Raw genomic sequence first — 20,632 nt, 5'->3', positions numbered from 1 at the left:
GGGCACCCATGAGGCTCCTTTAACTTCTGCTAAGGGGAGGGAGGAAGTGGTCCATGACAACCCTACAAACCAGAGGAGCTCAAAGGTGGCAGCGCAGCCACTTTTTAATCCTCCACCCTCAGTACTGGTCACAGCTCAGAGGATTGGCCACTATTTCCTCTTTTAGTTCAAGAGCAAAATAAGATGAGCAACCTTCATGTTATTGCCTTAAGTAACAGCAAAAGCATATGCAAGATGAAAAGGGGCAGATGACAATCTTTCTCCCTTGTCAAAATAAGAAAAAAAGATTGGTAAATTAATCACTTAGCATCCCAGCATGGATTAGATCATCCAGAATGCGGCCAGATTTCTAAGGTCTCCTCGGAAATAAAATAGGTTAGTGCTAGAGGAAAATAGTTCAGAGTCAGGCAGCCCTGAAATATTTGTTTTGAAGCACCTTTGCTCCCTAAATTCCTATCTTTGTGGTTTTCACCTTTCATAACAGAGTGGCTGGACATTTATGTCATTCTCTATCCTAAAAACCTCTTCATGCCTTCTAAAGAAATAAGCAGGAGAAATAATTTTAGCTGTCTCTTTTTACCATAGCATAGTCAAGGGGAAAAATAAAACAAACTGCTAATCTGTGCTCTTGACCACATTAAAATGATCCCAAAATAGTCTGCTAAATTGTTTCACCCGGAGCAAAATTACTCATAGATGCATGTGCACGCACACAAAAACAGCATCTATTGATGTGATGCTGTTGGTGACTGCAATCACAGGAGCAACATTATTACATTACACATTGTGAAAAGACCACAAGGCTGTAATTATTCTTTGAGATTTCCACAAAGCACAATTATTGAGCTAACGCTATCCCAATATTGTGTATTGCAATGGAGATAATATATCATCAATATATTTCCTCGATTGATTTTTTAACAAAAAATATCACTAGCACATTTCACAATGGAGTAAGATTTAGACAAATGCATTAATTGATTTTAGTTTACAATCAGCCAAGTCTTGAAGCAATGGATTGAAATCCACCTCTTTCCCCTTACGGTATCAAAACACTAAAGCTGTATCTACATTACAGTGTGGTTTTGAAAGGCAACCTTCTGGAAGGCATCTTTCAAAAGGTTGGGATTCGGAAAAGCGTGCATACACCCAAAAGCAGATCGATCCTCCGATCTGTCTTTTTGAAAGATCGAGGTGCTCTTTCGAAAGGGAGTGCCCAACGGAAATAGGTGCCCTTTCGAAAAGAATGAGCCAGGAAATGCCGCGGACGGGACTGCATGGCACACAAGCCCTTCCAGGCCCCACAGCCAGCTGCTCCCTTAAAGGGCCCCTCCCACTCTGCCCTGCACATGCTGAGGGCTGCTCTGCAAGATACAGCACCACAGACCCTGTGCCCAGAGCGAGGCCAGGATCTCACAAACCCCCATGCTTCCCCTTCAGCTCTACAATGGGGACACCCCCGATGACCAGGTCAGTCTGCTGGCCATGGTTGTCCTTGCCGTCCTCTACCTCCTCCAGTGGCTGACCCCTCCTGCCTTGGTTCTGCAGGCCCTTGCCACAGGGCACCACCCATGCCCCATCACCCATGCCATCCAGGTGGTGATGCTTGAGTGGGACAATGAGTGGTGGCTCCAGAACCTCCAGATCAGGAAGGAGACATTCCTGGAGCTATGCCACTGGCTGGCCCCTGCCCTTCAGCACCAGGACATGCAGATGTGGCCCATGATCCCCCTGGAGAAAAGGGTTGTGATCACCACATGGAAGCTGGCCACCACGGACAGCCACCATGAGTCTGGGATAGGGCGGGAACCACAAGGATGTAGGGGCATGGGGGGGGGGTTGCTGTGGCAACAGGCTTGGCAAGGAAGGGGTGAGGGAGCTGGCGCAGCATGGCCCACCCTGGCCATGAGCAGCTCAGCCAGTTCCAGCAGGACAGGCTGGGCAGGATCAGGGCAGTGAGGTTGGGAGTGGCAGGGATGGTGGCAGGGGCAGGTGCTTGATGATGGCTTGGGTGAGGGCCCAGACAGCCATGGCAACCTCACCCCAGTCCTCCTGCCACCACCCCATGTCTGCCTCCTCCAGCTCCAGGCACCACTGGAGCATGGCGGATTACTCTGGACAGCCACGATTTGCAAAGCTGCCTCCTCCTCCTCCTCCTCCTCTGCGCCGTGACAGTAGTGATGTGGCCGCCGGGTGTGGGCCTGCCTGGGCAGCAGGGGCTCCAGTGCCCTGGCCCCCTCAGCACTTGGTGGGAGGCTCTCCTGGACCTGGACAGGGCTCGCCTGCCCCTTGGACAGCAGAGCTGTGGAGACAGAAGAGGAGGGGGGGCAACCCACAAGTCCTGTGACCTGACCCTGGGGGCCATGCCCCCCACACCCTGAAGCCAAACCCCCAGATGGCCATGGGGCCCTGGGTGATTCTGGGCACCCGTGAACCCCCGCATGGGTGGGCAATGCACTGGGTGCAGTCCATCCCCACCCCCAGTCTCCCTCTCTGGGTTTGTGGGTTGCAGTGCTGTCCACAGGAGGTGGTGCTGAGTGCTGCACATGGGCTGCCCCATGGCTTAGGGCCTGCGGCTAGCCGGGATGTGTCAGGACAGGGCTGGTGGCCATGTGGCCAGTCTTCTGCTAGCTGTGCCAGTGGTGGCCCCACACCCAGTCCAGGCTGTCCAAAATGCCAGTTACATACCTGAGGGTCCCTCAAGGACTTCAGAGATGGCCAGGGTGAAGGGGTCCTGGCTTGAGGAGCTACAGGGGATCACAACCACCAGGGTCCCCTCCTCATCAGAGGATGTCTTTGGCCCTGGTCCTGGGTTCTGGCTGTGGCTCTTGACTGGTCATCGGGCACCAGCTGGGGCTCTGCCTCAGGCACTACCATGTCCAACACAGCCTCTGGCTTGGCCACATACTTCAGCTCCAGTAGCTGATCAAGTGCCTTGTAGTGGGGGCAGCCAGCAGGCACTGGCCCCGAGCAGCTGGCCGCGTCCCAAGCCCAGGTGTATGCCTGCCACAACTCCTTAACCTTTGACCTTACTTGGTCAACTGTGCAGGGAGGGGGTGTGGCCCCAGGTGGCCAGTCCCACTCTCAGATGGGTGAAAGCTGTGGCATTCTGGCAACTGCCGCTGGTATGGAGGAGCACCTCCTCATCCCCCCACAGTCCCAGCAAGACTTTTATCTCCCCCTCACTCCAGGAGGGGCCCTCCTCTTTGGCCTGTGTCTGGCCTCCTGGGCTCCCTCTGGTGCATTGGTGGGGGCTGCTGGAAGGCACGGGAATCTTGTGTGCTGGCCGTGGGGCACCTCACTGGGCTCTGGCATCATCGGGAGAGCATGCTGCTTGAAGCTCATGGGGTTCCTGCAGCCAGCACATGCACAGCTTCCTGCCATGGGGTTTCTGGGTCCCTACATCTTTAAACACAGCCAGACGCACTGATCATAGAGCCCTGCTTTTGCTGACAGGGGCATCTCTGTACATGAGCCGGCCAGCACCACCGAGGATCGTTCTTTAGAAAGAGCCATCCACAGCACGTCTACACATGCTATCTTTCAAAAGAAGGTGCTCTTCCTGAAACAGGAATGCAAGAGTGATTTCAAAAGGCGGGACATGTTCTTTCGAAAGTACTTTGAAAATAAGGCGTTTTGTGTGTAGACGCTCCATGGGATCTTTCGAAAGGGCCCCCTCCTTTCACAAACTATTTCAAAAGAACATGCTAGTGTAGACGCAGCCGTAACATGTCAAAATCTTTGCTGCGAAAAAAGGAAATTTTCCTTGCGGAAGGCCAAGAGAAATTATAATCATTCTTCAAAGGTGGACGGGGCAGTCTTGAGAGGGATTTGACTGCATTATTCACAAGTTTCTAATACTCAGCAACATAATAACCAAACTGATATGTCTATGATTGGAGACGGAACTGTATGGGCCCCTCTCCCTGCCTCCTAACTTGTTATTTTGCATAAGGACTTGCAAAACTGGGACCAACTAGCTGAGAGACATTCAACCTATACACAGCTGCACTTTACTGCTTTTATTTGTCACTCACTTGCCAGTCCTTCAAGGCCAAGCCGATGAAAGTACTCCAGCCTTTTATTTTAAGAAATGTGTCACGCTGTAAATATTTTTGATGGTGCTAAGGTTAAGCAGCACTCCTAATAAAACTCTAAGGAAAATAAATTATTATGTATTTACCATATGGTGAAAAGCATATGGCTAATGCATTTAGACACTACTAATGAAGTTAAGACGCCACTAAATTTGCTAGCTCATGGGTAATGTCTGTTGGCAACAACCAGTCTAAGTTGTCTATAGTTCCAGCATTATAACTGATACCCTGGCCATCATTATAAGTAGCTGTGTACATTTGGACAGGAGCTATATGCATTCAAATAAAGGGGGAAAACAACATCTGGACTCACTAAGTTCTAACTTTAAACCTGGAGTGAACTAACAAAACTTCACTGATGTTTATGGACACGCACCTATTCAACAGAGCAGTGACTCTTTTATGTTCCGTTTTAATTTCAGAATCCAAGAGACTTTTCTTGGCCAATAACTGTTTTCCCCAGACCAACGTGACTCAACATGACTAAAGCACACATTTATCATATTCCCATTGTCCTATTCAGGTTATTTCTCCTTTCTTGTTTGTGTACACAATTTCCTGGATTCAGATATCCTTTATTCATGACATCGAGTCATCTTCAAATGAGACACAGGGGGAAGGGGCTGACCAGTTAGGACAGGGGTGGGTAAGATCTACCCCGCCAAGCTGACGGATCCGGCCCATAGTGCACCCGACTGGGACCCTCAGGCACAGGGCAGCCAGCTGCTTCAGAGTAGCCCCCCACTGCTTTAAGCAGCTTCCTGCTCTACATAACTCTCTGCTCCAGACCTGGGAGATGGAGGCTTTATTCACTGCCCCTACCCCTAGCAAAATCTCTCAGCTCCCATTAGCTACTTTCCTTATGGTCACCAGAGCAGAGGAGTTGTTAACCTAGGAGTTCCAGTTAAAGCCTAATTTGGATGGTTACATTTTGCCTACCTACAGCCTCCTAAAATTACAGCTGGATACACTTCACTTGCCGACTTAAAAACAGTAGGTTAGTGTTGCTGTAAATAGGTGCTGCATTTCACTCCAAAGATAGCTGCATTTCAATGGTACATGGAGTAATTCCTATGTATAGGATAGTCTTTGTGATTCTTTGGGATGAAAGTAGCTATGTAAATGTCAGGTATTCTTAGAAAAGTGTCTGCAAATCACAACCTCCCAGACATCTCTGCCCTAGTAATGTAGCTCAACCACAATACCCTTCAATACAGGCTAGATTAATCTCCACATCTATGAAACCTTTAGCTTCTGATAAAACTGCCAATAAAGCCAGTTATAATAGTGACTTTGTGTACCTCTTTCTAATGGAAATTGGATGGAAATAAACATTTCACAGAAGCCATCGAACAGCTGGGGCTTGTCTACACTACCACCTTCCTTCGAAGGAAGGATGGTAATTAGGGTGTTGGAGTTTACTAATGAAGTGCTGCCGTGCATCGGTAGCACTTCATTAAGCAAATTCCCCCCCATGGCAACTTCGAAGTTTTAAACCGCGAAGTACCAGCATGTGTCTAGCCACAGCGCACCCGTCGGTACTTCGAAGTGCCGGGGCAACTTCGAAGTCCCCTTACTCCTCAAAAGTTGCCCCAGCATTTCGAAGTACTGGCGGGTGCGCCGCGACTAGACACATGCCGGTACTTGCCGCAGGAATGAATTTGCTTAATGAAGTGCTGCCTATGCATGGAAGCACTTCATTAGCAAACTCCCAACACTCTCATCACCATCCTTCCTTCGAAGGAAGGTGGCAGCGTAGACAAGCCCCTGTTAAATAGCAACAGTTGGGGGCCCACTTCTGATTTCAATTGGGTTGGAATTGATAGAATATTGTGTATTGGTATTATTACTGAGGTACCACCCTTAATTTATATGTAAGCCCATGATTCTCCAAGTCACCAATGGGACTGGGATATCCAGGTCCTCTTGGCTTTATTGGAAGATGAAAATCTCAGCCTAGGTGACTTGCCCAAGTCACACAGTGAGTTAATGGCAAAGCTAGGAGCACAGAGCCCCTATTTTCATTCACCCTGCTATGAATTAACAAGCTTCTTCCTCCCGAGGCGCCACTGACAAAACAGTATACCAAGGAGAGCACTGTGACTGCCTTTACTCAGCTGCTCTCTGGCTCCAAATGGAATTACCATCCAGTCCTTTTTGACCCGGGGTCATGTTCACTCTGAAAAAAACAGGTGTGTTCTTAGCTCAGTTTAGCTAACATGGGTTAAAATATCTGGGAAGTTAAGACAACTTGGCTTTGAACTTGGGTTAGCAGCTCAAGTTAAAGATTATAGGAGAGCCGGGGTTAAACTCAAGCCATTAACCTAAGTTAAAAGTCAAGTTGCCATCTCTTCACTGTTATTTGAACCCAAAAGACATGACCAATTGGCTTTCAGCTCAGGTTAGGAGCTTGAATTCAACTCCAGCTCTAACTTGAGCTGCTAATGCACGTTCAAATCTGAGTTGTCTCATCCTCACCTCTCTTTTCACCAAGTTAGCTGACACAGGTTAGCTAATATGAATTAAGAGCCTCTTTTTCGATTTTGCAGCACAGACATACCTAGAGAGGCTGAGAGGGTGACAGGGGCCAGGCCAGATATTAAAACCTGTTACTTGGAGAAGCAAAAACTGTGTAATGATAAGAAGAAGAAGACTGTTGGAAGTAAGAAAACGGCTTTGATCTTCAGCAACTCTTCCTGAGCTAATCTGTGAATATGCCCTTTCCACTCCGGTCCTATTTCTTTCTTGCTGTGTATGTTTTATTTACAGGTCCTAGCTCCTTACAAGATTGTTTATTTTAAAAAGAGAGGGCTATGGTTTCATCCCACAGAACAGAAACACGGTGCCTCAGGATCTCCACAGAAAGACTTCTACAGAGTACAGAGGAATACATAGCAATCCCCCGGTATGTGCGATTTCGATTTGCGTTTAACTCGCATTAACATGAGTTAAGTGCAAATCGAAAGCACTGCAGCCCCTGGCTCCTTCAACTGGGGGAGCCGGACAGAAGCCACGCCTGGCTTCTGCAAGCCCAGGAGAGCCGGGAGCCAGGCTGCTGCCTGGTTCCCAGCTCCCCACCTGACTTATGTGAAATTGAGGTTATGTGAGGGTGTGCAAGAACACAAGCCTCGCATAACTCGGGGGACTACTGTACACCACTCAGTAGCACGTGCATGTCTCTGAATGGAGTATAAGTTAAAAAGCTGACAGGGCCTATGGGGATGGAGCTAAGACACTGCTGTTAAGAACCTATCAAGTAAGCTCAAATAATGTTTGTAGGATGACAAGAAGTCTTGTGGCACCTTATAGACTAACAGATATTTTGGAGCATAAGCTTTCGTGGGCAAAGACCTGCTGGTCTTTGCCCACGAAAGTTTATGCTCCAAAATATCTGTTAGTCTATAAGGTGCCACAAGACTTCCTGTTATTCTTGAAGCTACAGACTAACACGGCTCCCTCTCTGACACTTGGTTCCTAGGATGATCACCCATCCTGAACTGGGCAGGACAGTTCCAAAATGCAGCGTTCAAGTCCCAGTCCTGGGCTGAATGACTCCAGGACAGCATTTGACCTGGATTCTGTACAGTGCTGCTCTGCACCTGCCTGAGGCTTGAGGGGAGCACCAGCCTTCTGCAACTGTGTGGTGGGGAACAGAGGCTGAGGTGGGCTTCAGCTCCCCTTGTTGTGAGACTTTGCCCCATGGCCAGGCCAGAAGCCACACCCAGGCAGTAGTAGAGCCACTCAAGGAGTCCAGACCGCTGTGGGGAATCCAAGACCATTGGGGGGTGGTAACAGGATGGTCAGGCCCCTGGGCAATTGGATGGTTAGGGTGACTCTGTGCTCCCATAAGAGGCAGGGCCTCCGGTGGAGGGGTCAGGGCTGTAAGAACCAGCCCTCATTGTTGCCTGGAGTGCACAGCACCCCTCCCTCCCGCTGGCCTATAGAGCTCTTTGGAGCATGCGATGTGGGGATCTGGATCAGGTCATGAAGCGCTCCACCAGTGATTCCAAAGGACCCAGGGCCACAGCCACTGCCACAGTAGCAATGGCAGCAGCCAGAAGCCCCATGCCCTTTAGAATTGCCAGGCCCCAGGGCAGTTGCCCCCCTCACCCCATCAGAAGGCCTGTCCCAGACCCAGAGAGCACAGACCTAGGTCAGGAGCTATTCTCAAGCACACACACCCCCACCAACAGTAGGTCGAGGCTCCAGCCACTGCTCCCCAGGTCACTGAATGACTCTTACCATGGTCCGGCTCTGGGCTTCTGACCTAGACTGGGGATGGGGCTGTGAGAGCGGGCAGAGCTGCTGCATTTGTCTCACTTTTGCCTTTAGAAAAGGCAATCACCCTAGATGTGCCCTGTGGCCATTTTATGGTTTCTGCTTACTTTATTTCCAGTTAGGGGCAGTATCTTGTGTGAGTATGTTAAAGAGCTGCATTTAATAGAAAGCAAGAACAGGAACAAGTCTGAGGCCTTGCCAGTGACAGAGAAATACTTCCAAAGGTTTCCATGAAACATCACCTCTCAGTTACAGCTGTTGAATTGTAGTAGTAGGGCTTTTCCACTCCTACATCTTGGAGCATAGGCCATTGATAACCACTTGCCAGCATTCCCTGTCCTGAGTGATCTTTTTCACTGCTGATGAGGTGTAGCCCATCTTTTTAGCGTCTACCGTCAGGTCTCTACACCAGGTATTTCTCGGGAGCCCTCTTTTCCTCCTTCCTTTTGGGAAATATTGTGAACACTGTTTTTCTTCCGGCCCAGCAGCTGTCAGGGCTCACATCTCTCACATTGGGCTGTGAGCAATGAAGTACTAAGCTCATCTCCCTTCCTTAGGCCTCATTGCTGCTGTCGCAATTCTATCACCTACTCCTACACTCAAGGGACTTTCAACGTGTTATGTTACAAGAAAAAAAAAAAACCCACTGCAAATTCGGGGCCTGAAATCATCAGCAAGTTTCCTTCAAGTTTTCCATGTGTTTATTTTTCAAAAAGAGGCATCTCTAAAGGTAACAGCACTGGGAGCAAAAATTTCCTTTTTAGTATGCACCTCTAGTGCCACTGATGTCCTTATGCCCCCATTAAAGTGTTCTCCTGCATGAGAAGTATATGAGAGTGTGGGAATTTGGTGAGGGCTTGCCTAAGAACAATACAGTCCTCTCTTTAGACACAAAGTGATACTTTTTTATCTCATTTCTCTGCCATCTACGCCGAGCGCAACGCCTCTCACAAAACGTAACATGCACAACTGAAAATCTAAGACTCAGTTTACCTTCTTGGTTCATCAGGATGTCAAAGGCAGCAGCAATGAAAACTCCCCCCCTGCGCCATCAATAGGTGACAATCCCTACCTGAATGGGCCAACCTCTAGGATTTAGAGCAGTGCTGTCCAATGGGAATTGAAAGATTGTCACACTTGTGGTTGCCATCCCCGGCCCCCCCAGTCAGGCTCCCCCAGCTCCCCACCCCTAAATTAATGCCAGTGACTCACCAGAGAAGCCAGCGCGGCCGCTGCAGCTGGAGCTACCAGGCCGGAGGAGCCACCGCCACAGTTGGGGTAGGAGGAGCAACTGGGGTCACTGTAGCAGCTGGAGCCACCACACGCTTCTCCCATGAGGGGTGGGGCACGTGCACAGGCAGACAACACTCACGTGCGGCTCTAGGAGGAGCTGTATTTAAAGGCTCCACGCCACATGCAGCTCCAGAGCCGAACCACCACACTGCAGTGTCCCGTTTGCCACATGTGGCAAGTGGTGACCATCCTGGCCACTGTGGATTTAGAGGGTTGTTCCATCTCAGGGTACCACTTCGTGACAGTGAAGGGGGAGTTTCATTTTACTTCTCTCATGTGGGTATCCATCCTCTAGGAATTAGGCTGAAGCCACCCAACTCATTTCACTTGGGCCACCAAGCAAGCTATGGTAACAACTTTCCTTACCAACTGGCTCAAGATTTGAACCAACTCACAGACGAGAGTTGAAAAGTGTTCTTTACTGCCACCAAACCTAGGAGACAACTTTTTAAAGTAACCAGAGATGGATGTTATGTTGCATTTCACATCTGTCTGCACTATATTAAGTTAAAAATAATGAAACTTAACAGATAAACCCTTGAATTGTTTCTGATGTGCAAGGGCATTCACTCATTTCCTTTGCCTCAAATGGAAATTTACTAATACTGTTCTGATTTTGAGAAAGTCAAAGTCAGACATACAGCACAGTGAATTGTGAAATAATCCTATTTTTATGAGGTGTACTGTGTCAAACAGGTCGAACTTGGCAAGACTGAAGAAATGTAGGTTACACGAAAGTTCAGCAACATGTTAGCCATTGTCCTCATGGAGACCAGAGTTCTAATTAATATTTGAAGTCACATGTTAAAATTAGGTTGGTCTAAACCCATTGCTTTCTTTTTGCTGGTACTGAGTACCAGCACCTTGGCAGCCCAAGCCAGGGGCTTGGCTGAGGGTGGGAAGGTGGCAGGGAGCCAGCTGAGTACTGGCTCCTCTTTATTTTACACAAAAGGCACTATTAAAATCTAAACTGTTTGTGTGCAGTACAACATCAATACACGTTAGAGCACAATTCAGTTCAAGTGAAGCCAAGAACAGCAGTTCAACCAATCCATGTTGGGTAGGGTTACCAATCCTCCAGGACTGTTCTGGATTGTCCAAGAATTAAGGATTAATCTTTAATTAAAGATTATGTCATGGGACACATGAACACATCCAACCAAATCTGGCAAACGTAGACTTGGGGCACTGAGTAAAGGAGAGTAACAGAGCTCCTGCTTGTACTAAACTGGGTTATCTATATTTGTATTAGAAATTACAGACCCTTAGTTTCAAGGGATCTAGGGTTGTATAAAACCAGATTTAAAATTAAACATATTAGTCCACTTGTAGAACCAAACTGAGAGGGTCATGTACAGAGAGGCAGTGTCAAGTGCAAACCAAAATAAAGGCGATAGATCTACCTAAGGGAAGAGAATGTATATACAGATATATGCACACCTATCAAATGAATCAAAGCCCAGAATCAGTACAATGTAGCACTGTACAGTGGCTAGGGTTGTATCTGTAATGCATGCATATGTGTTTCATTTAGTTTAGCTATATGAACTGATCTCTAATACAAGAAGAATGTCCCCAGTGCATTAGAGATGACTAAAACCACCTAGTAACATTTGTACAGTGTCAACCTACAACCCATGCCCTGACCAAATGGGGGCAATAATAAGAGGTCTGTTCATTACGCCATGGCCTTGTCTTCCAGTTCCCACTAAAATATCAATCAACTGGCAAACAAATATTCCCCATTTCATACCTCTTCACTTGTTTATCTCCGCAAAACAACACAAAACTATGGGCAACCTTTTACTGTCAAGGCAAGTTATGTTATTCTTGCAATTAACTCAGGCCAATAGACAATTGTGATCGTCTCTCTACCCCTGCCCCTGCTCTCCACCATTCTCCTCATCACTTGATTCTCTTAAACCTTGCTTTGATTCACATGCTGTCTCATTTCGTTCCAGAAGAGTCAATGCTGCAGCTTCTGTCTCCAAACGCTGATGTGTTGATTTCTTGCTCAAAAATTAGACAGAGGTTAATTTTATTATTGCAAGAGTGCTGCATTTTGTTTGTTTGACTGGCATATCAAAGGGTGCTTTACCATACACGCAGAGGAAAAGAATCACTTCTGATCTCATTTCTTCCCCACCCCGCCCCCCACACACACACCTTCACTCCATAAAACTACCCAGGGTAGCCCAGTCCAACACTAAAGGAGACAAAGCACACAAACAGTGTCCATTTTCCATTCAGCAGAAGTGGACTGTTCAGGGGAAACCCAGAACAGCCAAGTAGGCCAAGCAGAAATAAACAGAGCAAACAAAGAGCATCTTGTCCATGCCGAGAGGGGCAGAACGAGTGATGCCCTTCATTAAAATGCAAGGCAGAGAGGCAGCGCACAACCAGCCACGAGGATCACTGAAACTTTGCATATATTATGGGGAGAAGCTAACATATAAGCGTGCCAATATATGAACCCAAATGAGCTCTCCCCATAGTCTAGAACACGAGTGGGCAACCTCCAGCTCGCAGTCTGGATTCAGCCTCTGAGGCGCTGGGCTCCCCTCCACAGTATCTGCCCTGCAGCGGGGTGGCAGGCATGGAGCACCAGGCCTCGTGAGCTGGAGTCAGGCAAGCTGGAGCTGGAGCTGGATCCGGCCCATAGGCTCTGTTGGGGAGGGTGGGGAACAGGCAATAGAACTGCCACCATTCACTGTCATTCCCCCAGGCAGAAGTGGAAGGGGACAGGGGAAGGCGGTACAGCCGTGGAGGAAGTGGAAGGGGACAGAGGAAGGCGGTACAGCAGTGGGGGAAGTGGAAGGGGACAGGGGAAGGTGGTACAGCAGTGGAGGAAGTGGAAGGGGACAGAGGAAGGTGGTACAGCAGTGGGGGAAGTGGAAGGGGACAGGGGAAGGTGGTACAGCAGTGGAGGAAGTGGAAGGGGACAGAGGAAGGTGGTACAGCAGTGGAGGAAGTGGAAGGGGACAGGGGAAGGCAGTACAGCAGTGGGGGAAGTGGAAGGGGACAGGGGAAGGTGGTACAGCAGTGGAGGAAGTGGAAGGGGACAGGGGAAGGCAGTACAGCAGTGGGGGAAGTGGAAGGGGACAGGGGAAGGTGGTACAGCAGTGGGGGAAGTGGAAGGGGACAGAGGAAGGCGGTACAGCAGTGGGGGAAGTGGAAGGGGACAGAGGAAGGCGGTACAGCAGTGGAGGAAGTGGAAGGGGACAGAGGAAGGCGGTACAGCAGTGGGGGAAGTGGAAGGGGACAGAGGAAGGCGGTACAGCAGTGGGGGAAGTGGAAGGGGACAGGGGAAGGCGGTACAGCAGTGGAGGAAGTGGAAGGGGACAGGGGAAGGCGGTACAGCAGTGGGGGAAGTGGAAGGGGACAGGGGAAGGTGGTACAGCAGTGGAGGAAGTGGAAGGGGACAGAGGAAGGCAGTACAGCAGTGGAGGAAGTGGAAGGGGACAGGGGAAGGCGGTACAGCCGTGGAGGAAGTGGAAGGGGACAGAGGAAGGTGGTACAGCAGTGGGGGAAGTGGAAGGGGACAGGGGAAGGCGGTACAGCCATGGAGGAAGTGGAAGGGGACAGAGGAAGGCGGTACAGCAGTGGGGGAAGTGGAAGGGGACAGGGGAAGGCGGTACAATAGTGGGGAAGTGGAAGGGGACAGGGGAAGGCGGTACAAAGCAGTGGAGGAAGTGGAAGGGGACAGGGAAAGACGGTACAAAGCAGTGGGGAAGTGGAAGGGGACAGGGGAAGGCGGTACAGCAGTGGAGGAAGTGGAAGGGGACAGGGGAAGGCGGTACAGCAGTGGGGGAAGTGGAAGGGGACAGGGGAAGGTGGTACAGCAGTGGGGGAAGTGGAAGGGGACAGGGGAAGGCGGTACAGCAGTGGGGGAAGTGGAAGGGGACAGGGGAAGGCGGTACAGCAGTGGAGGAAGTGGAAGGGGACAGAGGAAGGCGGTACAGCAGTGGGGGAAGTGGAAGGGGACAGGGGAAGGCGGTACAATAGTGGGGAAGTGGAAGGGGACAGGGGAAGGCGGTACAAAGCAGTGGAGGAAGTGGAAGGGGACAGGGAAAGACGGTACAAAGCAGTGGGGAAGTGGAAGGGGACAGGGGAAGGCGGTACAGCAGTGGAGGAAGTGGAAGGGGACAGGGGAAGGTGGTACAGCAGTGGGGGAAGTGGAAGGGGACAGGGGAAGGCGGTACAGCAGTGGAGGAAGTGGAAGGGGACAGGGGAAGGCGGTACAGCAGTGGAGGAAGTGGAAGGGGACAGGGGAAGGCGGTACAGCAGTGGAGGAAGTGGAAGGGGACAGGGGAAGGCGGTACAGCAGTGGAGGAAGTGGAAGGGGACAGGGGAAGGCGGTACAGCAGTGGAGGAAGTGGAAGGGGACAGGGGAAGGCGGTACAGCAGTGGAGGAAGTGGAAGGGGACAGGGGAAGGCGGTACAGCAGTGGAGGAAGTGGAAGGGGACAGGGGAAGGCGGTACAGCAGTGGAGGAAGTGGAAGGGGACAGGGGAAGGCAGTACAGCAGTGGAGGAAGTGGAAGGGGACAGGGGAAGGCAGTACAGCAGTGGAGGAAGTGGAAGGGGACAGGGGAAGGCGGTACAGCAGTGGAGGAAGTGGAAGGGGACAGAGGAAGGCAGTACAGCAGTGGAGGAAGTGGAAGGGGACAGGGGAAGGCGGTACAGCAGTGGAGGAAGTGGAAGGGGACAGGGGAAGGCGGTACAGCAGTGGAGGAAGTGGAAGGGGACAGGGGAAGGCAGTACAGCAGTGGAGGAAGTGGAAGGGGACAGGGGAAGGCGGTACAGCAGTGGAGGAAGTGGAAGGGGACAGGGGAAGGCAGTACAGCAGTGGAGGAAGTGGAAGGGGACAGGGGAAGGCGGTACAGCAGTGGAGGAAGTGGAAGGGGACAGAGGAAGGTGGTACAGCAGTGGAGGAAGTGGAAGGTGGTACAGCAGTGGGGGAAGTGGAAGGGGACAGGGGAAGGCGGTACAGCCGTGGAGGAAGTGGAAGGGGACAGAGGAAGGCGGTACAGCAGTGGGGGAAGTGGAAGGGGACAGGGGAAGGCAGTACAGCAGTGGGGGAAGTGGAAGGGGACAGAGGAAGGCGGTACAGCAGTGGAGGAAGTGGAAGGGGACAGGGGAAGGCGGTACAATAGTGGGGAAGTGGAAGGGGACAGGGGAAGGCGGTACAATAGTGGGGAAGTGGAAGGGGACAGGGGAAGGCGGTACAAAGCAGTGGAGGAAGTGGAAGGGGACAGGGAAAGGCGGTACAAAGCAGTGGGGAAGTGGAAGGGGACAGGGGAAGGTGGTACAGCAGTGGAGGAAGTGGAAGGGGACAGGGGAAGGCGGTACAGCAGTGGAGGAAGTGGAAGGGGACAGGGGAAGGCGGTACAGCAGTGGGGGAAGTGGAAGGGGTCTGTGGCAGTGCTGCCTGGAGACTTTTTCCTGCTGCTCCGATTGGCCAGAAATCAGAGCAGTGGAGGGAAGTACCTGGGAGCAGTGGGGTGAGGCAGGGTGCATGTATGTTCTTGGCTCTGCACAGGTACGCTGTGTCGCCGTTGCCCAGACCCCACGTCCCTGGACTGTTCCTTCACCTTCCTTCCTGCCCAGAACCCCACTCCCACGCCTTTCCTGCACCTCTCTCACTGACCCCTCACCTCTTGCCCCCTCCTGCCCCTGTATCCCACCCAGACCCCCAACCCACAGCCTACACCCCACTCCTGCCCAGATTGCTCACCCCCCACCTGTTCTTGTGTCCCCTCCCATCCAGACCTCCCTCAATCCTCAGCCTGCTCCTGCACCTTTCCTCCCACCCAGACCCACACCTATACCCAAGCCCACTTCCTGGCAGGCCCATCCCACACTGAGCCCATTGGTTTTGGCACCACCTCAGAGTCAAGAGGGGCCCATGAAATATACTGGCTGTGGCCTCCCCTAGGCTCTGTGTCTCCTCAGTGATATGTGGACCCTGACAGATTTTTCTGTGAGTCTGTAGCCCCCAGCCTAAAAAAATGTTCCCCATCCCCATTTAGAAGATGCAATGGGTTATAAAAGTCCTATCCACCGAACAAAAATAAATAGATAAATAAATAAATAAATAAATCAACCCCCAAGACCATGGCATTTTCTCAGCTCAGCAAAGATCAACAGCAAGTTAACTTGTGCACAGGGCCCACAGGTGAAGTATCCATTTACTAGAACCATTTAAATGCCAAGATAATTACATTTTAAAAGAGCATAACTGATTTATTGAGAAAGGGCAAGAGGCAGAGGGAGTGGATACAAGCCTGTGAGAGCAACAGGTTAAGTGTTCTCTGTAGTTTCCTGGGGGAAGGACAGTATTACACATTTGGGTTTTGAACATATTTACCACATGATAAAACCATTCACTTGTGAATTAAGAGGTGATTTTTGTTCACTTTTTAAATAGCTGGTGGCTCCAATGCCAAGTTTTGTTTGCATTCTCTATGTACATCTCACATACATTGTTACGCTTCCACAAGCGGGAGGTGGAGAGACCCACTGGTTTTCCCACCTATTTGTTTAAAAAAAAAAAAACAGCAAGATCACTGCAGGAGGATGAGAAACACTCAAGTGGTCCTGGTGAAATTGCATTTCTGTCTGCTGCAAATCTCCTGCTCAGTTACTGGGGAAAATTAAGCATGATGTTTTTACAGCATAATCACTTCTACTCCTGCAGCAGATGTTACCCATCCCAAATGATTCTGATGTAATCAAAGTATTTTTAATCTAATATCTTGGAGTCTGAGGTAATTTCCCACTGCAGAGCTGAAATAATTTCATATCTTCTTTTCTGTATCAGGTTAATTTGTGTATATCTTAATTTCAGGGTGTGACTGTTACTCTCTCTCCTATGCTTTAAAGAGAAGTGGAACCTTCTGAGTAATGGGACAACTTGCTGCTTTAAATCAGCTCTTACCTCTTTATTCATTTCCCTGCACCTTCCCCCAGCAAGTTTCTCCCCCTCCACTTCCCTGCCATCTTCCATCTCTCAAAACACACTGCATAGCAGCAACCCTTGTTCCAGCCAACAACCAGGGATTTCACAAACACTACATTTTCTGCTTTTTTTTTAAAAAAAAACAATACAGGTTTTTCAGTAAAGTGGTTTTGTTTAAGCAGAAAATGAAAAAAACCACGTCTGAATTTTTAACAGAAATTTGAGTTCCAGGGGTATAATCAGGGCTTTTTTTTTCTGGCAGAATGCACCGGAACAGAGTTTGGGCACCTTTTTTCTGTTAGAACACCACAAAAATTTTCACCGCTGGTTCTGCAGCAGTGCAGGAATCGGGGCAGCAGCCCTTGCCGTAGGGACTGGGGCAAGAGCCCCTGCCAGCCCAGGCAGGAGCCCCTGCTGGTCCTGCAGCAGTGTGGTGACTGGGTCAGGAGCCTCTCACTGTTCTGCAGCAGTGCAGGCACCCAGCAGGAGCCCCCACTGCTCTGCAACAGTGCAGGGACTGGGGCATTAAGACTGAATGCCCTAACCCATATGAGGAATCATCAGACTTGAGTTCCATCACCACTTGTTCTAGAAAGAAAGCACTGGTTATAATAAAAGAGACAGCAAGCTAGGCGCGATCCTGCTCGCACTGGCAACCATTCCCTCTCATTTCAAGGCAATCTGAAAAAGGGAGATGGGTCTGATACTCTTCTCACTTCCGTGATGGAATAAAACTGCCATTTACACCATTAACTTTATTAGAGCTACACCTGATTTCCATGGTTTATATGAGAGGAAAATCAGGGCCGTATATTTCATGCAGCTCCACATGTGAACATAAGTGTTATAAACTCTTACAATTTTACTGTGAGTCTTGTTGTTTTTCGTGTTTTGTCTTAAAACCCAGGCTTCTGGAGTTATGTGCTAATGAGAGAATTCCAGTGTTCATTCTCTGCATTTCTAGCTTTAATGGCTGCAGAGAAAAGCTTTAAAAAGTGACCTGGCTGCAGCCAAAACTCTGAAAGCAAATAGAAAACTATTTAAATGTATTTTTATAAACCTAATGATTTTTAAGCCACTTATGATTTGTGGGGGGCATCTTACATGATTTTTGAACAGTGGGAGTTGGCAATGCTGAATACAGTTAGGAGAATTCGGCCTTTTGAAGAAGCTTGGAAGAAAGACTCTTTATAAGGTCACTTAAACACAATCACATTATTGCATCTTGTAGGTAAGCACAAAGAAGGTTTACTGTTTTGTACCTGACAGGGTGCACAGGCATTTGATAACCTCTTGAATCTGTACTGTCCTTAGAAACTAACACAACCACCAAACTGCTGCTGTGCCCTCACAACTAGGTTCCATATTAGTTCCCAGTAAGATGACATATTGCCTCTGGTTATCTCCCACTGCCAGAAGAGGAGATGTCCTCTTCTGAGTTCAGTACAATACATGTGTACATGAAAATGTTACCATTAGAAAACAGCCTGCAGCACAAACACGATCTTTCTGTTACCAGTGTGTTGCTATGGGCACTATTTCTGAGAAAGCAATCAAAGGAACAGAACAGGAAAATACAGAAGAATGTATCAGGGGAGGAAAAACAAATTACAAAGAGCCTGGACTAAATACTTCCTGTGTCTGGCTCCCACTGACAGAGATAGAGCAGTTGAAGAGAGAATGGTATTTTTAAAGAAATAAGTGATTTAGGAATGAAAATCCATGGGACTTGTGAGTTTAAGACACTTCAGAGCAATTTAAAACCTCACCCAGAATTTTTACTTCTAACTACTCATGTGTGAACATAAAGCTGTAATTGCACATCAATTCTGAACGGTTTTCTTTTTTAAAACCCTGTAAAATAGCAGGTGTTTTCTCTTTATTGCATCGTTTTAAGTTAATTTAGCACAGATAAAAGAAACCAGGTTGAACAGAAATTGTCTAGGTATGAGCACAGGCAACAGCGTGAAAACTTCCCCACGTTACTTTCATCAGTGCCTCAGCCCTGTTCAAGAGGAACTCCCCCTAGGGGTAAGAGGGTGATTCAGCTGTCTGTCAGCCTGGTGCTGAAAAAGTGCTAGCCAAAGGTCCAATTGTGCTGTGCCATCCAAGAGACACGAGATTAGTTACTTTCAGAGTCTTGACTGGCTTCAAATCACAATGCAAAAGCTGAGCAGCTCTGCGTGTCATTGCTACCTTCCAGTCCTTGTTAAGGCAATTCAGCCTTTTCAGGTCTGCCCTGATTGAAACTGGGTACACATATGAAGATGACGATTTACCTTAATACTCCAGGTATCTCATCACGCCATACCAAATAATGAATCAGAAACTGGGACTGCAAAAGGGACAGACACTCACTCTACTCATTAACATCCCTCAGGCAATCTCGGGCATTAAGCCTTTTTTTGTTTGTTTGTTTTCTTTTGATGCGGAAAGTCTCGCTGATCCATATCCAATCTGAACACTGGAGTTATTCCAGATTCCTTTCACAGAGTGCTTTGGAATCTTGAAAACCAACACGGAGAGCACAGATGTGCAAAGGAGAGACTTAGAGACTCTAGATCTAAAAATCTTTCCACTGTAAACTCAGGTTGAGAGACTGGATCCTTGGGAGCTTTACTGAATAAGACCATAACACAAAAGGTTCTATTGATGAATTGTGTGTTGGACACAAGCAAAAATCCACAAAACCAAAACCTAAACTCCTCCCCTTCTCCCATGCCCTGCAAAAAGACCTTAAAACTCGGGTCAGAGAGCGCGTTATTTAATGGACTCTAACTTCATTTACTTGATTGGGAGTAGATAAAATTACATGCTTTGAAGTAAACACATACATTCAGCAAAAGAGGGCTGTATAAACTGAAACAGCTCAGAACAAACCAGTCAGAGCTAGTTAATATAATCTCTTCTATTCACATAACCAAGGTTGCTCCACCAAGGGCATGAACTTTCCTAGAAAAGCTCAAGTAATTAGCTTCAGAAGCTTACATCCTTTCTTTCCATCTGGTTAATTTTGTTGTTAAATCCGTGCCACTTACAGGCGCTGCTTGCTGTGTTTCTTCTGGTCACAAAGGTGAGTTGTGCTTGTTCTTTCCACAGGAAGCTGCTCAAAGAGCAGCGATCAGTAGTTGCACGATCATTCTCCCTCCACCCCTCCTAACTCCCCTGCCCCTTCAAACCATTTTTGGATAGATACCAACCCAAACCTTTCTCACCTGGCGAAAGAACAGCAGGTTTCCGATGAAAGGCAAAGGTGGAGGATGCCTGATGCCCACAGCCTCTAGCCTGGAAAACCCAGAGGTGGAGTACCTGTGAAAGGCATTAAAAAAAACAAACAAAAAGTTAATTTTGGACTTTTAGTCACCAGGTGGCTTTATGGAGGAATTAGACTAAAAAGAGTTCCTGGAGCAAAAGTGGGAAGAGATGCTGTCTGCAGTCAATCACATGTTATAGTCAATGCAGCTCCATTTATTAAGCACATCTGCAAAAGCTAGTGGATGGATGCCAGAGAGGCAGATGGTTGAGGGGAAAAATATTTCTCAATATAGTATACCTGGAGCTGGCCTGGAAACTTTTGGGGCACCTGTTTCTGCTCTCAGAAGAGAGGCATACGAAATCAATAAAGTTACACTCCCATAAGTGAAATTAGACCTGGCATTTTGCTTCTGACTGGCAGCACAAAGGAAGCGAGCAAGAGGGAGGGTCATGGTCAATTCCCATCCCCACCACTATCGAGCTAGAGCACCAGTCCAAGAACTGAAGCTGGAATGTTCGGGGTGGACACAAGGCAACGTCCAATGTAGGAACTAACTGATTTACCAGCTGCAAGTCAGCAACTTAAAACAAGGTAAAATAGGAAGAACCAAAAACCAACGGAAAACCTCCCATGCGCACTTACAGTCAAATGCTGAGGCTGTACATCATCAGAGACAACACTTGAAACCTTTATGCCAAAATCATTTTTAAAAAGGAGTGGTGTTTTTTTAGGAAGTGGAGTCTGCCAGG

At 48.7% G+C, this 20,632-nt stretch overlaps 1 protein-coding gene across 1 annotated transcript in view; it reads right to left on the bottom strand.

Moving 5' to 3' along the window:
• Window positions 1-20,632, bottom strand: part of TBXAS1 (thromboxane A synthase 1) — a 353,481-nt gene that overhangs the window by 269,595 nt on the left and 63,254 nt on the right. Inside the window, exon 2 of the mRNA XM_074983822.1 lies at window positions 19,843-19,936. Within this exon, the coding sequence (XP_074839923.1) occupies window positions 19,843-19,936 (94 nt within the window). The remainder of the gene's footprint in view (window positions 1-19,842; window positions 19,937-20,632) is intronic.

This window comes from Carettochelys insculpta, chromosome 1 (genome assembly GCF_033958435.1).
Source record: "Carettochelys insculpta isolate YL-2023 chromosome 1, ASM3395843v1, whole genome shotgun sequence".
NCBI classification, from domain to species: Eukaryota; Metazoa; Chordata; order Testudines; family Carettochelyidae; genus Carettochelys; species Carettochelys insculpta.
Note: the sequence above shows the minus strand (reverse complement) of the source record. Positions and strands in the feature narration are given on the sequence as shown.